The 22,506-nt window shown below is 32.2% G+C and overlaps 1 protein-coding gene, 2 long non-coding RNA genes and 1 pseudogene across 3 annotated transcripts in view; all 4 read left to right on the top strand.

Moving 5' to 3' along the window:
- Nucleotides 1–22,506, top strand: part of LOC143083889 (uncharacterized) — a 197,658-nt gene that overhangs the window by 86,517 nt on the left and 88,635 nt on the right. The gene's annotated exons all lie outside the window — the stretch shown is intronic.
- LOC143083886 (uncharacterized) overlaps nucleotides 1–22,506 on the top strand; it is a 62,804-nt gene that overhangs the window by 30,126 nt on the left and 10,172 nt on the right. Inside the window, exons 7-13 of the mRNA XM_076260263.1 lie at nucleotides 857–1,310; nucleotides 1,934–2,706; nucleotides 4,013–4,043; nucleotides 5,300–5,571; nucleotides 12,867–12,894; nucleotides 14,520–14,843; nucleotides 20,446–20,745. Coding sequence (XP_076116378.1) covers nucleotides 857–1,310; nucleotides 1,934–2,706; nucleotides 4,013–4,043; nucleotides 5,300–5,571; nucleotides 12,867–12,894; nucleotides 14,520–14,843; nucleotides 20,446–20,745 — 2,182 coding nt within the window. The remainder of the gene's footprint in view (nucleotides 1–856; nucleotides 1,311–1,933; nucleotides 2,707–4,012; nucleotides 4,044–5,299; nucleotides 5,572–12,866; nucleotides 12,895–14,519; nucleotides 14,844–20,445; nucleotides 20,746–22,506) is intronic.
- On the top strand, nucleotides 6,779–8,499 carry LOC143083890 (uncharacterized). The gene is made up of 2 exons (XR_012980925.1): nucleotides 6,779–7,471; nucleotides 8,236–8,499. It is a non-coding gene; the product is annotated as an uncharacterized LOC143083890 (long non-coding RNA).
- LOC143084086 (protein RRP5 homolog) overlaps nucleotides 14,594–22,506 on the top strand; it is a 42,744-nt pseudogene continuing 34,831 nt past the window's right edge.

Below are 22,506 nucleotides of genomic sequence, written 5' to 3'. Positions count from 1 at the left end.
GATATAATACTTAACTAAATATAGAGATAGACTTAATAATTAATTGTACTTGAAAATAAATAAATTTTAATTACCTGCAACTCCTTTGTTGAAAAATTCAAAATTAAATTGTCTTAAATACTGTTAGTGAAATAAGTATATATATTCTAGTCACTTTATACATGTTTAAATGTACATATATAAATAGCAACACATAACATTTTTCAGGTCCATCATCATTTAATTATCAGCTAAATTTATTGAAATTTTTTATAATGAAAATTCTACAAGTCCAACATCCCACTGGAATTATATATTTATAAAAGACACATGTCCAAATTCCAGTGGGATAATTAGGAATGACAAAGTACAAATTTCCACTGGAAAATATAGAAATAATCCAGTGGAAATGCCACTGAGATACCATCGGGATAAACTTCCCATTGGGATTCCACTGACACTCCAAAACATTCCAGTGGGATTCCACTGGATTTTTTTCCCCCACTGGGATTCAAGTGAATCCCAATGGTATCCCACTGGAATCCCAAGTACATTTTCAGTAGGGAGGCTCTTGAGAGCCTCTTGTTTGATTTCACCAACTCTTTAACATATGTATTACGTTTTGACTTTCAAATACATTTTCCTCTAACATCTTTGAAAAGACATGTAATGTTCTTTAAAAGTATGAGATCTAGGTTGAAAGAATAAAATTGACCTGTAAGAGTAGTATGTACTTTTAAATTTGAGATAAATCAGATTATATTGAAGTTAGAATATGCCGCCATTGAAGATGCATATACATCATGGTATGAAATACAGGATCTTAACTGTGTATTTACCGGTTGTGTATTTATCTGTCAACTTTTTATGTTTACAGGAGAATGTTGAGACACGACGTGAAGAGCTTTATAGTGGAATTGAGGAGTTGTTTAAAGACCATGAAGGACAACATCATCTGGTCCTTAGGCCTCTAATATTTGTCAATGCCAAAGATCAAGCTGACCCTGAAATAGAAGTTCTGAAGAATACAATTACAGAACTTACATTCAATCACCCATGTTGGGGTGAAAGGATGCCGAACGCATGTGTTCCACTGGAGCTTGAGATCGCTGAACTGGTGGCAGAAGGGAAACAAATTATGTCATTGGCTGAAATTAAAGAATTAAATGCCATCAGCGAGGTGTCTGTCCTGTCTGCTGAACATCTGACCGATTTCCTACATTTTCAGCATTCTCTAGGGAAGATTGTCTATTTTGACACCCCACAGCTGAGGGATAACGTTATCATAAGTCCCCTTCTTATGGTTGAAGTTATGAGATCTTTCATTACTGGTTTGTATATATTTTCATTGAGTAGTAATTATATTCCTGGTAAAAAAACAACTAACTAAAATATTGTTTACCAGTTAGAGCACTGGGGACTGTTAAATGGTACCCTTCACTTATCTTTGTGTTGGTTTGTAAGAACCTTTTATTAAGCAATTAGTCAAAATTAATCTTTTTTTTTATTCACAGCGGCCTTCTTGTTAAATTATAGGTAATTGTTTTATTATGTTTTTGAAACTTTGGAGAAAATGGCTGTTTTAACTTATGTTTTCTAAAAACATAATTGCAAAACTGAAACAGATATTTCATAATCATAAAGGTATAAGTATAACTTTAGAATTTCATAGTTTCTAAATATAGAATATTAATATGTTTAATGGGATAACGTTCTTCCAAATGAGAAAGGATACTATTTTGATCATCAAATGCCTGTCATAAGGAAAGTTAATTACTCCTAAGATAGGACATTATTTTTGAAGTATTAAGATAAGTTTGTATTCCCGTTCGTGACCTAGGTGAGCCATATATACCTTTCATAGCTTAGATAAATAGTACCTTTTTTAAAATACAAGTATATTTTTTACTTTGATTTCAAGTCATAAGATTGATCTTTTTTTTCATTTTCATAGATGTTGAATTCTGGCCAAAAGAAGTTAAAACAAGAAAAACCTTCCAAAAGATGTCTGAAAATGGAATGATTCAAAAAGTAGACCTCTATCAGATTTGGGAGCAAGAAGAATTTTGTCGAATTTTACCATTTAAAGAGTACATATTCGATATGCTGATACACCTTGATATCGTATCTGAACAGCGTAGATATGATACAAAAACAGGAAGTCGGCTACCAGTGGAACAATTTTTTGTACCCTGTATGCTTACCCAAAGAAATGATACAGATTTCTTGTTACAAGAATGTACACCAGAGAGGACTGTTAGTTTGGCTTTTGTTTTTAACGGAACCATTATACCTCCAGCTTTACCTAATCGTCTCATATGCGCATGTCTCAGTATGTGGACATTGAAGCAATACCGTGGAAGGAAACTTATATTTTCTGGGTTTGTTGGGTTATCATTTGATAAAGAGCATGATATCATTGTCTGTGTAGAAGGAAATAAGATCTTACTGTACCTAGTCCACAAGCGCTCCAAGGGCCTGATAGTACCTGAGATAGCCACTAGTATCAGAGAATGTTTGCATGTAACATTGGAGAGGATTTCAGAATTTTATCAGTCCACTGTCCACGAAAAAGTTAGAGGTCAACTTCCATTCCACACTGAGTATTCCTGCTCTAGATTTATCTGTTACATTCCAGAAGAAAGGATTGCTTTAAAAACTGATGAGTGCATTTGTAACCATGGTGACAACATTAAACTCAACTGGAAGGTTTGGAACCAGGAACAGGTTTGTATATTAACATTGAATATGTAATTTATTTTAAGGAATGACTGTAATATGTTTTCTGTTTATGAAGAAATAACATAAAAAATTTGGTGCACACTGAATAACGCGCGTAGCGGGTTATTTAACAGTGTGCACCATATTTTTTGTTATTTCGAATAGACAGAAAAAATATTACAGTAATTTCTTATAATTTAATTCTAAATTCCATTTTAAACCGTAGAAAACCATGAAAAAACGTTGATGACGTCACGGTCACATGACTAAATTATGTCTATGGGCTCATAACAAAATAATGTCAGCCAATCAGAAGACGTGTTACATCCAAAATTAAATTATTTTGTAAATCACTTCATTTCCCTTACCACAATACACTGATGTAGCTGAAGTCCAATCAACATAAAACTTAGTAAACAAGTTCCCTATATAATTTCTAATCTGAATTTAGAGTTTTGACCCAAATTTCACGGTCCACTGAACACATACAATGATAATGCAAGTGAAGCATATGTGTACCATGGACACACTCTAATTATCTTATTATAGCATGTGATGAGGACACAAACAGAAAAGAAAATCATTATTTGTTTTTTGGAAAGCAAACAAATGAAGTTAAACAAAGATGCGATTAACTTAACATGTTTCTTCAGGTCAAATTATTACATTTTGTAAATTTCCGGCTTTAACATCAGAAAACGTTTTATCGATTTAAATATACTAGTATGTGTACAATTTGTCAAATTTCTGCTTTCCTTGTATAGGACTTTATATATGGGCTACAAAATTTAAGCAGTGGGCTACAATTGCCAAAGTCTTAAGTTCTAACCCTGTACTGCTGATCTCTATGTTCATGGAAGCATAGGGAGTTTCAGTTTGACAGTATTTCGAAGTCAGAGATTTTTGCGATAAAAACAGTAGGGTGTCCTAGAAACACCCAAGCTTGTCTGGCATAGTCCGAGATTACTCTGACCAACGGCAGTTTTGCAAATTATTACATTTTGTAAATTTCGGGCTTTTACATCAGGAAACGTTTTATCGATTTAAATACATGTATACTAGTATGTGTACAATTAGTCAAAACATTTCAAGACATAACTTACATTGCACGGGTAGGGGGATTACCTGATTGTATTTCATTTCAGCTCTCTGGTTTGCAGTTAGCTAATAAGCTATTTACAGACATATTCGGGTCATAGTTACTGTTAAAAGTCCAAATTGTTGTGTTTATTATATGCTTTGTTATAATTAGTTTCTGTGCAGTTTATTGTGAATGTTGAATTAACAATTAAATATTGTTTTCCTTTAATAGAAACAAAAGCAGTGTGATCCGGATTGTACAGGTATATATAGTTATAGTGTTTAGTTTTGTGTTTTGTTATTGATAGAATAATACCTAAAGAAGATGATAATGCATTAACATGATATATCAGTGATACATCCCTATCTGACTCAACTAATCAGAGCACTAAGGTGTTAACCCCCATGCATACCTTAGTTGTATATGATACAACATATTAAAATTCTTAACTGTTGATTTTATTAGACACTGATTCATACCAAATTCAAATCCCAATTCACTGGTCAGCTACATATTTTCATTAAACAATGAATTTGTTTTACAAAAATAGGAATGATATTTGTAACAAATTTCTTGTTTTTGGTCATACAAAATCGAATTTGTGAGATCTACCTGCTATGATCCTAACCAAAAATAACTTTGAAGATGACATCAAACTGCTCATATGATCTTAAAAAGAAAAACACTGAAAATAACATAAAAATGCTGAAAATATACATTGAAACTAAAAAAATTGCCCTCAAAGGCTAGATATGGGAGGGAATCAATAATACTTATATTTGAACAGACTATCTGTCGTCTGTATATGCATCGGTCGTATCCAACCCTACTGGTCAATCTGTTATTGTAATCATATGATTTATAATTCATAGAACATTTTCAAAGACAAAAAGAGAATAATTTTGCAACATTGATTTATTTCATATTATATACATACCAAAATAGTCACCAAATGTGACATTTTGTCAGTGTGGACTATCATTACAGTTAATGCATACATATTTATGCATAATACTTAAGTGGAAAATTGAATGAAGTTTGTTTTCTCGTTTAAAACAGTCCTATATAGGAACTATATATCTGCTTTAAATTAGAGACAATTGCTGATTACTGGAATTTTTGGAACAAATTAAATCATAAGAAAATCTCTGGCACTCAAAGGGGAACGATACCAGATGTCAAAAAAGAAAGCATTACCTTCTGTGCGTACATAATCCACCAATCAAATGTGCATTCAGTTAACATGGTTAAAATTTCACAATAAAATAAGAAGCTATCAGTAAATTTCAGTTCAGAAGACATTTTGTATCTTAATATGTAATTCCATGAAAACAAATTTTCTTTTTTGTATCACAGACACATGGGAGGTTTATCTTACTATAAGAACAGGTTTAACCATACTCTTAGGAAATATGATAATTATCATTGTATTAATATGTCATATGTTGTTAAACCTGTATGTTTATGTAGTGTATATGTAAAGAATTGTCATATATATTTCTTATTTATACATTTAAGGTTTGAGCAAAGATGCATTATCTCAGATCCCAAGTAACACAGAGTTGCTTCGTTTGTCTGTTAATTGTGAGACACGCATGATACATGATTTAGCTCTTCATCTTGAAATGGAAGAAACAGAATGGAATGATATGGTAGAGAATTACCCAAGAAATACACAAATGGTCAAGTTTTTAACACTTATTGGTTTGAGAGAAAACAATCGAATACGTTTTGGAGATTTGGCCCAAGGCTTAAGCCAAATGAAGTTAACAACACATACCTTATGTATGGTAAGCTATGTACGATACTGATAAATAACTCCTTTTCTATGTGTTTTTCTCCTGCTTTTCTTACCGTCCACCTTCACAAAGAAGATTCCGGAGAATTGCGTCATATTCACTCTTTGTGTTTTATTTTTCAAATAATTTATTTACATTATTGTGTTTTATTTTTCAAATAATTTATTTACATTATTGTGTTTTATTTTTCAAATAATTTATTTACATTATTGTGTTTTATTTTTCAAATAATTTATTTACATTATTATTTGATAAGTATAACTTATGATTAAAAATAAATATTTGGTTCGAAGTTATAATTTTGAATGTAATTATATTTTCAATGCCAGTTTGAAGCACAATTTACAATTAGAGTAAATTTGTATCCATGGCAATAATTTTGTGTGTTTTGAAACAATAGAATATCCACTTCAAAATCATTGTTTTTTTTATTCAATAGCTGTTTTGGGGGAATTTGTTTTTGCACCATCACAACCGATGCATATATTTATGTTAATGTTTGTACGAATAAAATAACATCTTGCATATATATTATATGGGACAACATCCCTAATGCACCTCAAAATGAGGAACTCAAAAGTCACGTGTAAAGAAAAAATCTCTGTGTAGTGATATTGGACATGTTTCTATTTTTAACAAATGACTGAACTTAATTATTTGTGGTGATTAGGAAAGTAGAGGAACATAGAATAAATGTGTAAAAACTATGGAGCTATTGAATGTGTTCAAAGTATTAAATTTTCAAAGAACTTATTGTGTTAAAAAGGGGATATTTTACCACAAGGAGCCGCATCACAAAAGGATGTTCGGGGTTTGCTAATTTACGGAAAAAGTAATCTCACTTCGTACCCCGAAAATTTAACCACATATGTGAAAATGTCACAGCTTCGAACGAGCTATCATTCATATCCAAGTTTACGATATGGACTGAGCTACAGGAAAAAACGTTACCATTACCGCCTATGTAAAAACAGTTAAAGATATTGAGCCAATTTACAAAAAGATTAATCAGAAGTTTCCAGAGTGATCTATGGATGATTTCACCTTGTTCACCCGGGAAAATTGTGAAAATGATGGTAAGTATTTTTTTATTTATACCTAGATATCCCAGATGATTTTAGATAACCATTATAGATAAATACCAGCAGATACTCAATGAAATTTTCGCTTTTAGAAAGCATAACAGGCACGGGGCTGAACACTTTTTTTAGGCACAATTCTAACTTTGTTTACACCCCCGAGAGATCCGAAAGGAATTTGTTTATGAATTGAAAAAGGCATGAACTAACATAATAGTTTTAGCTGTAAGTAAACATGACACAATACAGTCTTTCTTATGTAATTATCACTCCGGTTTACAGGAATAACTGATAATCAAGGGAGATGACACACTTCATACGAGTAAAGTGAAATACATCATCACATGTGCTTTTATCCAATAATTTGACCCATGGTCAGTAGATATCATATGCAGTTAATAAAGAGACAAACATGTACATGTATTAAAGAAATCATGAATTATTATTTGTAACGCACACTAGCAAATCACAAGATATTGTCTTTTCTCAGTGAAAAAGGGGGAGGGTCAACAAACCTTTTGAAAACAATATTGCTGCACCTTTTCAACTATTAAGCTAGTTAGCTACCACTCGTTGCTTCTAATATAAAAGATTTAAATGAAGGTTGATAAGCCACAAGGGAGAAGCATTTATCTTTCTTTGCGATAAAACTTTCAACAATTTGATTTTTGCTCTCTCAATAATACTTATGTATCTAAACCAAATAATAACACAGCCTGAGTAATTTTTTTGTCTTATTTCAGTTCCAGACATATCATTACTTTTTAACCTGAGATGACAAACTAGATGTTTTAAAAAGTCCTGAATAACTGGTAAGCATTTTTTTTTATATGGCAAGCTCTAAATTGTTTATTTATGGTATTTATGCAATTCAAATTACAGTCGGTATGTTAAAAATATACCGATATGAAAACTGTTGCTATGGTCTTTGCATTAAATGAAAATGCTTGGTTACTGATCTTTTCGACTCCATATTTCAAGTTAAACCTTGCGGCAACTGTTCCTCATGTAACACTGCAAACTATAATTAGCATTATTTTGATATGTCGTTATTTAATGACGCCATATTACGTGTGATGTCACAATGTTTCCTTTAAAACCTCATGCAGATATCTCACTGATAAAAGATTTTCACTGAAATACATTTAAAAAACATTTTTTTCTCAAATACAATTATGTGAAAGAACAAGTTTTGAAAATTTGCACTTCATTGCACTCTAATTATATGATTCAAATGACTTTTACAGTAGTTTATAGTGGTTTCTACAGTATAAAATACCAGGTTTCCACTGGCTAGAATAATTAAGTATTTTGGTGTTTTTTTTATGAAATCTTCATTTTTGCATAATTTCTCTGTCAAAATGCACTTTTAGGCACCAGAAAATTTTATTGAATGCTTTAACAGGGTCTGTGTGTTGTAATTAAAGGTTACATTCAGATGTTTTGTCCTTCTTTTGACTATTGAAGGTATACTGTAAGAAATTAATTATGCATACACTTTGTATTCAAAATAAATAAATATAGCGATAAAAGTGTCATTGCCTTATAGTGCTGAAACAACATTATTTTTTTTCAGAAATGGACAAAAATACACAGATTTATTCAGAATGTCATACCGATGAAGATCACATAAAAATATTTGGAAAAATCAGAACTAGGGATTGCAATATGGGACAACATCCCTAATGCGCCTCGAAATGAGGAACTCAAAAGTCACGTGTAAAGAAAAAATATCTGTGTAGTGATATTGGACATGTTTCTATTTTTAACAAATGACTGAACTTAATTATTTGTGGTGATTAGGAAAGTAGAGGAACATAGAATAAATGTGTAAAAACTATGGAGCTATTGAATGTGTTCAAAGTATTAAATTTTCAAAGAACTTATTGTGTTAAAAAGGGGATATTTTACCACAAGGAGCCGCATCACAAAAGGATGTTCGGGGTTTGCTAATTTACGGAAAAAGTGATCTCACTTCGTACCCCGAAAATTTAACCACATATGTGAAAATGTCACAGCTTTGAACGAGCTATCATACATATCCAAGTTTACGATATGGACTGAGCTACAGGAAAAAACGTTACCATTACCGCCTATGTAAAAACAATTAAAGATATTGAGCCATATAGGTATATCCATGCGAAACTTGAATATGAAAAAAGAAGTAGAGGCTCTAAAGAGCCTGTGTCGCTCACCTTGGTATATATATGTGAATATTAAACAAAAGAAGCAGATAGATTCATGAATGACAAAATTGTGTTTTGGTGATGGTGATGTGTTTGTACATCTTACTTTACTGAACATTCTTGCTGCTTACAATTATCTCTATCTATAATGAACGTGGCCCAGTAGTTTCAGTGGAAAATGTTAGTAAAAATTTACACATTTTATGAAAATTGTTAAAAATTGACTATAAAGGACAATAACTCCTTAGGGGGTCAATTGACCATTTCAGTCATGTTAACTTATTTGTAAATCTTACTTTTCTGAACATTATTGCTGTTTACAGGTTATCTCTATCTATATTAGTATTCAAGATAATAACCAAAAACAGCGAAATTTCCTTAAAATTACCAATTCAGGGGCAGCAACCCAACAACGGGTTGTCCGATTCATCTGAAAATTTCAGGGCAGATAGATCTTCACCTGATGAACAGTTTAACCCCTATCAGATTTGCTCTTTATGCTTTGGTTTTTGAGTTATAAGCCAAAAACTGCATTTTACCCCCCATGTTCTATTTTTAGCCGTGGCGGCCATCTTGGTTGGATGGCAGGGTCACCTGACACATTTTGTAAACTAGATACCACAATGATGATTGTGGCCAAGTTTGGATTAATTTGGCTTAGTAGTTTCAGAGAAGAAGATTTTTGTACAAGATTACTAAGATTTACGAAAAATGGTTAAAAATTGACTATAAAGGGCAATAACTCCTGAAGGAGTCAATTGACCATTTCAGCCATGTTAACTTATTTGTAAATCTTACTTTGCTGAACATTATTGCTGTTGACAGTTTATCTCTATCTATAATAGTATTCAAGATAATAACCCAAAACAGTAAAATTTCCATAAAATTACCAATTCAGGGGCAGCAACCCAACAACAGGTTGTCTGATATATCTGAAAATTTAAGGGCAGATAGATCTTGACCTGATGAACAAATTAACATCATGTTAGATTTGCTCTAAATGCTTTGGTTTTTGAGTTATAAGCCAAAAACTGCATTTTACCCCTATGTTCTATTTTAGCCATAGCAGCCATCTTGGTTGGTTGACTGGGTCACCTGACACATTTTGTAAACTAGATACCACAATGATGATTGTGGCCAAGTTTGGATTAATTTGGCCCAGTAGTTTAAGAGGAGAAGATTTTTGTAAAAGATTACTAAGATTTACGAAAAATGGTTAAAAATTGACTATCAAGGGCAATAACTCCTAAAAGGGTCAGCTGACCATTTCGGTAATGCTGACTTATTTGTATATCTTACTTTGCTGAACATTATTGCTGTTTACAGTTTATCTCTATCTATAATAATATTCAAGATAATAAACCAAAACAGTAAAATTTACATAAAATTACCAATTCAGGGGCAGCAACCCAACAACAGGTTGTCCGATTCATCTGAAAATTTCAGGGCAGATAGATCTCAACCTGATAAAAAATTTAAGGTGTAACACCACTAATTCGGGCCCGGCCAGAAAGCACATACCAGAAAGTAGTACATATTTAACGCAAAATAGTTCCTACGCATGAGTGTAACTTTCAAAATATGTAGGATATTTAGGTATTTTTGGCATCAAATGAAAGCTGAAGGACTGGTGATCATTGTAGAACACTTTTAGACTTTTAATTTTAAATATTTAAAAAACTGCAGCAAATTTTAAAAAGAGGGTACATTTGGTCTGTTTGTCAGATCTGAAGTACCTGTTTTGGTACATCCGAAGTTCCGGGAACCAGTTCTTTCTTATATGCCATGTAAGGTATGTTGATTTTTTCAGTAGAAGACACCATAAAGTGTTGCTTTGACATGGAATGATTGCCACTTTATTTGAACTTAAAATGAAAGAGGTGTGCCTGGTTGAAATGGAGGAATTTAACATAGAAAGTAATGGGACCATGAATTAGTGGTGTACTTCCTTAACCCCATGTTAGATTTGCTCTAAATGCTTTGGTTTTTGAGTTATAAGCCGAAAACCACATTTTACCCCTATGATCTATTTTTAGCCATGGCGGCCATCTTGATTGGTTGACCGGGTCACCGGACACATTTTGTAAACTAGATACCCCAATGATGATTGTGGCCAAGTTTAGTAAAATTTGGCCCAGTAGTTTCAGAGAAGAAGATTTTTGTAAAAGTTAACGCAGGATGAGAAAAGCTCACTTGGCCCTTCGGGCCAGGTGACCTAAAAAGGAACAATTATTGTAATTTGTAAATTAGTTCCCTCAGGTAAATTTTTGTAGTAAAAGTAGACATTTGATGATTTGTGGAAAAATGTCATTAAGGTATAGGTAATTTAAAAAAAAAAAAAAAATCAGACAGAGTTACTGAGTTTATCCATACACTGTTATTCATTACAACACAGGACAAATTCTGCAACTTGAAGGATACAGGAAATGTAAATAGGAATGCCAACAACCTGTCAATAAACTTAATTGCAGAAATTTACAGATGTTGTCATGGAAAAAAATGACAGTTTTTATTCATTCCATTCCAGTACAGTTCAAGTCAGTTTATCTACCCGATTGTTCTTGTTATTTTACGGGTAATATTTTTTATAAATGGTTTCTTGACTTGCAAAGAAAGATCTTGTTTTGGTTCAAAAAAGGGTAACACCTTGTGTATTTCTTAGCATTTGGATAAAGCCATTTATAGCAATCTTTATGTCCTAAAGGAAAACAAGAAGGACATAATTTTGCATAAATTACACCTCAAGTCAAATGTATTTGAATTTTCCCCTGATTTCAGATTGGATATATGTTCTTAAATGGAATAGTTTTGGTTTAAGTTATACCCTTTCCATGGATAATCTTTGTTCGAAAAAACAGACAATTTAATAGTTTTAAGACATTAATTTACTACTGTAACTCAACATTTTTTTTTTTTATAAGTATTTTAAAAAATAGCTTAAACTGTATTATTCAACATCAAAACTAACACCAAGTTAACTTCTATAAGGAGCGACGCACTACAAGAGTTATTCTTCTTCAATAGGATTTGTCTTGTATTGTCTTGCCTGCGAAAAAAGAATGCTATGCATAGGGATCCTTAATCGACTACGTATATAAAGATTAATATTTCAGAAGGTGCTTCAAAACTTGTATATAGATAATTCTGAGATATTAAAAGGGAAGAGGTCAACTTTAATTGGTGTATGGAATGATTATAAAGTTAAAATTCTATTCCAGTAGGTCGATGCCCTTGTCATCATTTTCATGGTTCATTTTCAAGTTTTTGTGTCATGGTTTACAATATAAAAAAGAAGATGTGGTATGATTGCCAATGAGACAACTATCCACAAAAGACCATACAGCATAGTCAGCTATATTGGCCCTGATAAGACAATGTAAAACAATTCAAATGAGAAAACTAACGGCCTTATTTATGTACAAAAAATGAATGAAAAACAAATATGTTACACATCAACAAATGACAACCACTGAATTACAGGCTCCTGACTTGGATCAGGCATATACATACAGAATGTCCGCGGTTAAACATGTTAGCGGGATCCTAACCCTTCCCTAACCTGGGACATTGGTGAAACAGTACAACATAAGAACGAACTATAAAAATCAGTTGAAAAAGGTTTAACCCCTCAGATGGATACAAACATAAATATTACACAGAGTGAAAGTGGCCGGGTACTTGTATATCAAGTCCATTATTCATCCGGCTTTCCAAAGATTTGAGTTAAAGCCATTCTTATGAGTTTACATTTTAGATCCATGGCTGATGTTCTAAATACATCAATATATTCATTTCGAAACCTTTTTTAAACAGTGGCACATTATACTTTTTTGGAGAATGGAGAAAGGATATCAGAATTAGTCATGTCTGAAACTAGTAATGTTCAGATGTATCAAGTTTAAATTATTTTATGTTAAGCTGATCTGCTCATCATTGTCATATAAGCATTTTTAAACATGTGCAAAAGCTTCTGATGCTCAGTCACTGCAACTATTTAATATCTGATATTATTCCTTTTCAGATGAGGAGAAGAAAACAAATGATATCTAGTAAGTACTTATTAGAACTATACATATACTAACAGTTGGCATACCTAGGGCCTTCAAGTTATCTTCTTGTCATGATTATTAGTGTGTTTGTTATCCCCTCGCCGAGCATATTTAAAAAAAAAACATATTAAGCACTTTGTCCGTTTGGTAGTGAAATCATAGTTCTATTGTCGTTTGATGCAATATGCAAACTGAAGAATGTCTACGTTTGAATAGATACAATATCTTTTAATCAAGATATTCTACATGTTCTATTAACCTGATTTTGAACACTTAATGTGGTATTAATTTTCTTTTTTAATTGCATTATTTTACATTCACTCTCTTTAGTATTTATTTCAAAAGATATGAAAATATTATTACTATATATTATTAAAGTGCAATAATATCAATGCATTGGAATGGTACTTGAATACACTACAATTTTGGATTTACTTTAGTCTTCGAACTTTAATAATATAGCCCTTTCCATGTGCTTCCTGTATACAGTCAAAAGTGTGTCTGGCCTACCTAACAATAAACCTTGTAATCTTGGTCAGTTTTATTGAACTATTTAAACCCAATGATCTTAAATTTTATTTGTTTTACTTTTTCAATTGCTTTGATTAGACTGCCTCAGTAGAGTCTTATTGATGAGAAGCGTGTAATGAATACCAAAATATCACTCATTTGTGAAGTTAAGATATTAGCATATGTTGGCTAGAGGGTCATAATGTTGCCTTACCACCCTGTGATAAGTCATGTTTTCTTTGAAACTTATTGTCCATTTTGGACCCAACTTTGTAAAAAGGTCATTGGTAAGATGGTAACACATTTTTATATTTTTTAGCATTGTTAATAAATTTGAAAAGCTTATGTTTGACTTCATGATATTTCTAAATTCTTAAGAGTTATAGGTAGTTGTAGTGAATAGGTCATCAGCATAAATTACGTACCAAGACTTATAGGTAGTTGTAGTGAATAGGTCATCAGCATAAATTACGTACCAAGAGTTATAGGTAGTTGTAGTGAATAGGTCATCAGCATAAATTACGTACCAAGAGTTATAGGTAGTTGTAGTGAATAGGTCATCAGCATAAATTATGTACCAAGACTTATAGGTAGTTGTAGTGAATAGGTCATCAGCATAAATTACGTACCAAGAGTTATAGGTAGTTGTAGTGAATAGGTCATCAGCATAAATTACGTACCAAGAGTTATAGGTAGTTGTAGTGAATAGGTCATCAGCATAAATTACGTACCAAGAGTTATAGCTAGTTGTAGTGAATAGGTCATCAGCATAAATTACGTACCAAGAGTTATAGGTAGTTGTAGTGAATAGGTCATCAGCATAAATTACGTACCAAGAGTTATAGGTAGTTGTAGTGAATAGGTCATCAGCATAAATAACGTACCAAGAGTTATAGGTAGTTGTAGTGAATAGGTCATCAGCATAAATTACATAACAAGAGTTATAGGTAGTTGTAGTGAATAGGTCATCAGCATAAATTACGTAACAAAAACAAAGTAAACAAAATGTAGTTTTCAAAAGTACCAGTGTTCATAAATATTGTTTAGAAATTATTTAACCAAATGTTTACCTAATTTCTACTTTTGAAAGCATAATTCATGTTTTTCTCATAAAGGTATTCCAGACGATATCTTAGATTCGATTCCTACTGATGAAATATTAGATAACATATCACCACATATTGGTAAAATGGTCTTTCAATTAGGAACAGAACTTGGATTGTCCATAGCAGACTTGGAAAACATAGACAAATGTAATTGTGACTTGACCGCCCAGAGTAAAGAAGTTTTATTTAGGTGGAGGAGAGACAGATCAGTAAGACCTACAATACGTGTCCTTGAACAAGCTTTGGTAAATAGTAGAAAAGGTGCAAGGTGTTTAGAGGAGATTGTAAAGAATGTGGATCCTAAAACACTGAGAGCTGTAGAAACCGTTACAGGTAATTCTTCTTCAAAGTGGATCAACATTGTAAATGTCTGTTAGTCAGTTGAAGAAGATAAAATATAGGATCAATTAAAATATAGAATATTTTCTGAACTTGCATTGAAAAATATGTTTAAGTTATTTTTATCTAAGAAGACAAAATCAAAAAATTAATCAAAGAGCAGATTGCTCTGAGGGATACGATTGCCGTTGTTTCATTGACAAATGTATACATGTTCATTTTGTAGCTGGATAATATTATTTTCAAAACTAATTCAACTGCACATGTAAAATAGTTACAAAAAAGCCAATCCCGGATAAAAGTGTATGAACAATGTAATTCGGCCTATTGTGTTTTATTTTTGTACTATCAATTCCAAGTTTACTTTCCAGTAACTGATGTGTTGTTTTGATTCAGAATTCGGGGAAGTTACTTCTGGAAGGGAGACAACTCGAAACGATAATATGGAAGAATCAATTTCGCCTGAAGGGGTGCTACGATGCGGACAATATTTATTTTGATTAAATGATGCATATGATTTAAAATTATACAACAACAATAACTCTCAATAGCAGACAAACATAGAAAAGATCCCATGAGTTATTAATTAGTTAATTGAGGGGGGAATCAAGAGCAACTATTCAATCTAAAACCCCTTGAAGTGAAGAAACAATACGCATGCGCATAATTCAAAACAAAACCTTGAGCAAGAACGTATATTAAATGTTTATTAAACGACCTAGATGGTTCTCTATTTCTTTATGTAAGTACAATCTCAAATATCAGTTTCATAATGGTAACATATAAAAAAAACTCCACTTCAGTTCTTTTATGACAGAAATAGATTAATCGGAATTCAGAGAACTCTCGCATTTTATCAAAACTGGGATTTCCCTCTGACGTGATTCTAAATTTATAAAACACTAAATATAAATACTGCTTAATTCTGATTTTCCATGTTGTTAAAAACACGCATATAAGGCCGTGTTCACATTGACCTAAATTCGGTGTTGTGTTAGTGTAACTCACACGTAAACTAAACACAATTGCGTTCCCATTGATAAAACTCGATGTTTACATGTAGTTTTATTCATGTTTTATCTACACAGAGTCGATAGTCAATGTAGGCCTTGTGTAGGTTAAGTGTACACAAAACTAGGCATTTAGGACATTAGTTTTACCGTGTATATATTTAAGGAGGAAACTATTTTGATATTTTTGATAATTATTAGTATAGTTCTTTACAGAAATTGTTGTCTAAATTTTACAGATTTTTTTTGTTAAAATTTTTTAACGTACATGTACTTTATTAACCCCTGATCAAGACTCAAAGCAGCATCATTGCCGAACCCATAAGGCAGCAACCAATTGATTTTCGGGGGGGGCTATTATAGTTGAGTATAAAACATAAAGGCAAGGGGGTGGGGGTCGTGAGCTATGGATCTTGTTTTGGAAACATAAAGTGTTTCCAGTTTTTGGCCCTGAAAAAAAATTTGTTTGTTTACCCCAGCTGCCACTATATAATGCTAAAATTGATTTCGACTTGTCACCAAAATTTGTCCCGAAAAAATCAATAGCCCACGCCCCCTTACCCCTCCCCCCCCCAGCTCCCTCCCCAAAAAATGAAGTAAATAGTTGCTGCCTAATTCATTTGAAAAGGTCTTCCCGAATCGACTTGACGTACACAGAAATATTCGCCACTGGTCTTTATTTAAACAACGATTCACGCATAAATGCATGACTAAAAAAAGTGTGAGGTAAATGATATGTTTGTCAAATATCTCAGATCCGTTAATTAATAACACTTAAAAATAAATGAAAAAACGTTACCCTATTCCTTTACCAAATACTCCTTGGAGAAGAAATACCATTTGAAACAAACAGAAAAGATAAAAATGTAGTGATCCCTAATATCTAAATTAAATTTTTTTCGGCTGTAAGCATGCTGCTGCAGCTAACGTTTTCTGATGCATAATCGAGACATCTCCAGTATAATCAAACTACTGCATATTATGAAAATGGCTTTCATAAAGTAGCAACCATTAACTTAAAAAATGGAGGAGGGTTATTTTTTTTTTATCTGAGTCATATTTTTTTCGCGCGTACGTTTTTATTCTTTTTTTCGATGCTGTGATCAAATACTTTTTTTCAATATTTAACACTATAATGTATGGGGAAACTTTTGATTCAGAATATTTCAAGTTTTTTATCATCTGTATGACCATATTTTTTTTTTATCAAATTGGGGATCGGAATATTTCCATTCCGACCCCACCCCCCTTTTGAAGTCAAATGGTTATTTCCTTACCGCTAGAAAAATTGTCCAACAATTTTGAATTCAGTTCTACGTAATGAACATTTATATGACATATAGTTTACAAGTGAGAACAAATCTTATGTACAGGTAGCTAAACAAGGTGTATAGATGTGAACAAATGTAATGTGAAACCAGTGTACACTACACTAAACTAATTGTAAACATGTTTACTCTACACGGCGTTTGGTGTGAACACGGCCTAAGTCAAGGGAATTATCAAACATGAAGGTTATGAAAAGAACATTATAGGAAAGTTGTTTAAGTTCAATCCCTTTGTTTGTTTTTACCTTTTAAAGCAAGACAATCATAAGAATCTGAGATGTTCCTTAATGTTTAGAATAAAACGATTGACGTGAGGGCAATGCTCTGAGCCACCGGGATAAGTCTACAGATTGCTTGAAAGCAATCGTATCCCAAAAACCATTTGAATTTAATAATCAATCGAATACCTTTAATATTTAAATGCTGTTTACAAGACCAAATTCAACAAAACTTTGGCTGAATGATTTATAGAGTATCTAGTGTCAAGTTTTTTAATCTTGTCAATCAAACGGACATAACTTGTTATTCCAATAGATTGTAAGAGTAAAATTCATTTGTTTTTTTGTATACATTGAAATCCTCAATAGATAGAGAAAATCTGCCATGAATGTCAATAGACTTACTTCATATTTAACCAATATAAGATGACTTCTTAAAGAGTTATTGGCCTTAGGTTTTAATAGTTTTCTTATTTGTTTTATAATATACAATAACAGATATTCTGTAAATAGACAAATTATCAGCAGTACAAGATCTATAAAGATGTAGATATAAGAAGATGTGGTATGAGTGCCAATGAGACACCATCCAAGTCACTGGTCAGAAAACCGTTTGATGATACTTCACAGGAGCTGGTGCCCTTAGAAGATGGCTTTTGACTCTTTCGTATTTTTGCCTTTCACCTTGAAAACTATGAAAGATAGTTAGAAACTGCAAACAGCATACATGATTAGCAATACAAATATATCAATATGACCAAACTCATCTGAGGATACTTTAAGCAGTAATGAACATTAAATCATGATTCTTAACTAATTTCTGACTTTTTACAACTCATCTCCAAAGCTATAAAGTGTAATAAAAAGGTAGAAACAGTAAACATAATTTCAATACAAGTTATAAACAATTGCCACTAAATGATCCTATAAATAAGGAAAGATAAGTGAATGAAATATTAAAATCACAAATCAAAACGGCATATTTTTTAAAATCCATGCAATTCAGGCTCTTCTTTATTAGATCAACCATTCAACCATAACAGAAAGGTTTTCACGTTATTTTTTCTCTATCGTGAGTTTATTTTAGCATTAATTCCACCTTATGTAATAATGCTGTATTTTGATTGGATGAGAGACATAGTATTTTTCACCAATTTCTATGTATTGAGATTTTCTTTTCTCTGCCAGGGTATTTGTCATTAGGGAATTCCATGTGCCGGGGTATTTGCTAGCAAATACATGGCAGATTGAGAATACCATGTCTAAAAATAGCCCAATAGATTATTTCTATTCTAATAGGACAAATTTATGGTTATTCTTAATATACAATTCCAAATGAAATATTTAGGATAAAAAAACACCATTATTGTATTTGTAGCAAATGACGTAAAAATACCATGAACCTGTACTTTTAATGACGTCATAAATGAAACTCAACGGAAACGCATTGTCAACCGGTTATAAACATAAACTGGAATTCGCTTGTATTACGCTTCACTCAAACTGATGAACAAAGTGTAGTAGTCATCCGAGAACCAGCTTATCATAAACAGGGAGATACTGTACAATTAACAAATGATCAGAAATGATTATACAACCAATGCAATTTGATTGCGCAAATAGCACAGCTGTAGTATATATACAAAAATTATACATTCAAGTAGAAACTCCATTATGATACCTGATTACAATATACTTTCTGAAGACAAGATGGAAACAAAGAACATTCGGTGGAATTAAACAGTTATATCATGCTTACAAGAGGTCTTTGCCAAAAATACTGGTTTTGAGGTAATCAAATTTCCCTCACCTAACGGCTCTGGAAATTTGTACCTCTCAACCTGGCAAATACACCTTGTAAGCATGATATACTTGTTTAAAATCTGCAATTGAAAGTTAACGTTATGATTCTCATCAATATAAATTGCTACCTGCAAGCCAACATGGCTAAAAGCTAAAAACAAAAAAGGAGACTCAGTAGAATACATGTAAAGTCTAGTTTCTTGTAAACCAGTATAGATTAAAAAAAATGTTCTGATTTGAATAACAATGTTCAAAATCAATATACATTGTATATACATACTATTTGTTTTGACCAAAACTGCCAAACTCATTTGATTAAATGCCCTTCAATATGATGATTTTCATGATTTGATTCGATTTTGGCTTTAGCTTTTAAAATAATTAAGATAAAAAGGAAAAGCAGACTATTTAGATACATATACTCTTAATAGCAAATTAAAGCATAGTCATTGCTTTGATCCAGCTAATTTGTAAATAGTCGGACATGTTCGCTTTTCTCGTTTTCATTGATCATTTATGCCAACACCTGGAAAATGTCCAAAGACAGCCATTTAAACTTGATTTAAGTTATTTTTGCCATAGATGATTTATTTCTTTTAACAAAACAGTTACAAAGAGCCAATCGAAAATCATGTCTCATGAAAACAGACAACACAAGTATTGAAAGGGAGAACGTTTTTTTCATTTTTATTTCGTTTTCCTTTGGTTTTGAAGTTGTATACGAGAAATAACATTGTATCTATAACAGTACTTTTCAAATAACAACAAAACATTCAGTAACTAATTGTTGTTTCGCTGCAATCGATGACAGTTACAGAATAAAAATCACATGGCAACGTAAACTATTTGTATAAAGCTTTGTTTTTAAGAAGGTAGAAGACCTAGATACTTACAATGTTACACCTTATATGCAGATGCTGTATGTTTGGATGTTACCGTCTTGCATATGTCTATTTTTATTGACCTCATTTTGATTGTTCAATTGCTGTCTGAAAACAAAAAATACATTTGAAACCTAACCGATCTTGAATCACAATTTAAATTCCTCTTTTTCGCATCTTAGAATTCATTACCAAGGTTTTAATTTTCCGTTAGTTTCATATTAAAATTTAAATACACGTAGACAGTCTTAAAGAAACATTAAAATCCTTATTTACGTATACTTTGACATTACGTACCATATGTAAAACAGTCATACATTAATGATCTTATGAATATTCAATCTTTATGATTACAGATAGAATCAGAGATAATGCAGACAGAATAATACAAGAAATACAAACCAGCCAGATTTTGGATCATATGATGACACAATTGGTGATATCAGTAGATGACAGACGCCGTATTGAACAACATGCCGGACAAGATGACCAGAACAAAGCATTGCTGGATATTGTGATCAAAAGGAGAGAACCTGCATATGGTGTATTTGTTGACGGATTATATACCTATGGATATGAAGAGCTCGCAAATGATTTGAAATGTGATTCACAAGAAATAAGCCCAAGTGCAGCAATAGTACCCGCTGATAATGAAGGTATACTCTATCTTGATAATGTTTGCATACATAGGCCAAGTAGGTTTACTGCATTGGTGAGAAATAAATGTTAGTATTTATGGGTTCACATTGAGGTATATTAAGTCATAACACATGAGGACAACATGTTTCAATATAATCAGAATGCTTCTACTAACTAACCACCATGTCTCCGTGTTAATAAAAAACATTCAAAACTTTCGAACATTTCATGACATTCTACTTGCTTTTTTAAGAATAAAGAAACCTGCTTTTTTTAGAATAAAGAAACATTTAGGAAAATAGTTATAGTCAATTGCTTCCAACTGTATTTAAAAAGTTGACAGAGTTTTTTTGTGTAAATTGTGGGCATTTGTTTTAATAGTATTCAGAAGACCTAAAATGTATTTTTGTTTGACCTCATTCAAGACACTATGAAGCACATTGTCCTTCACAAAAAAATGTTATTTTACAAAAAAAAACGTTGAATACAAAGTAATATCCAAGTTGAAAAAAGGCCTTTAATATGTTCTATCAGTTGTATGAAGCTAAAATTGTGTTCTTCTTTGCGACATAATAAATGCATTGTATTACCAGATTTTCAGCGGACAGGTTGCTAGTAAACTTATAATGCATTTCTAATCACTTACACAATTTTTGAAGCAGATGGTATTGCGCAGGTAATTTATTTACTTTTTTCTATTGTCTGCTGATCATATTGTTGTCTATAGCTCGGAATTTAAGGCCGTCGCTGTTTGTCCACTTCGTAATTTATTTGCCCTTGTTGTCTCGCCTTGACGGAGTCAAAAAGCGAGACATAGGTATGCTGTTTTCGGCGGTGGTGGCAACGGTGGCAACGTCAACAATGTATTAGTTTGTGATTAGCTCTAGTTTATGGTGAACCACAAGTGGTAGGTCAATTATATTTGGTATGCAGTTGCATTAATAGAATTTAAGTCCTGTACTTAAATTCAGTTATCACGGTGCGCTGTACTATTACATTGGTTGGTTATTAGTGAGTTTAAGAAAACTCAAATTTCATTGGTGGTTAGTGAACCATACAATTTGACATCACGATCCTTTTTTAATTCGGGTCCAACAGGAGAGGCTGCTTTTAAAATAACTTGTTGTTATCAGAGGAAAATTTTATTCAACAAAAAATTGTCAGGGAGTATTTTATGTTATATAATAATTTTTGAAAGGAATTGTTATAGCTGTACGCACATTAACGAGGATTCATGCAATTAAAGACAATATTGACGTTAATTATCCAAAAACAAGGATACATGTACATGTGTATGGCGACCACATGGCTGAAATCAAAAACAAATTTTAATTTTTTCTCTTTCAAAGTTAATTTTATTTAATTTTCTTTAAGTGCCAACAGTTTGGTTTAGATTTGAGTCTCTTTCAACAGGGAAAAGGTAAATGTTTACTTTGAAACAAGGATACAGTAACTGACCTAGTGAAGCACATGGCGAGCACATGGTTTATCGAATTTTCTTTCAATGTTTTTTCGTTGCCGTTGCTAATTTTCAACTATAATAAATGGTAAATAATGCTTCTTGGTAACATGTTAGGACTACCAGAATTAGCAAAAATATTCAAGTTATCTGGCGAGTTGAAATAACCTTTCGTGTGTTGGTTTGCAAACTTGAGCCATGGCAAAATATTCAGTTCGTTGATTGTGTCCATTATCAGGTGAAAGGAGACTATCATCGCGGCTACACGCCCACATTAATGTGTTTCAATACTTGAATTTATAAGACGCGTCCTGGTCCG

This window comes from Mytilus galloprovincialis, chromosome 7 (assembly GCF_965363235.1).
Source record: "Mytilus galloprovincialis chromosome 7, xbMytGall1.hap1.1, whole genome shotgun sequence".
In the NCBI taxonomy this organism is placed as follows: domain Eukaryota; kingdom Metazoa; phylum Mollusca; class Bivalvia; order Mytilida; family Mytilidae; genus Mytilus; species Mytilus galloprovincialis.
The sequence above is the reverse complement of the archived record's forward strand: the minus strand, read 5'-3'. Positions and strand labels throughout refer to the sequence as shown.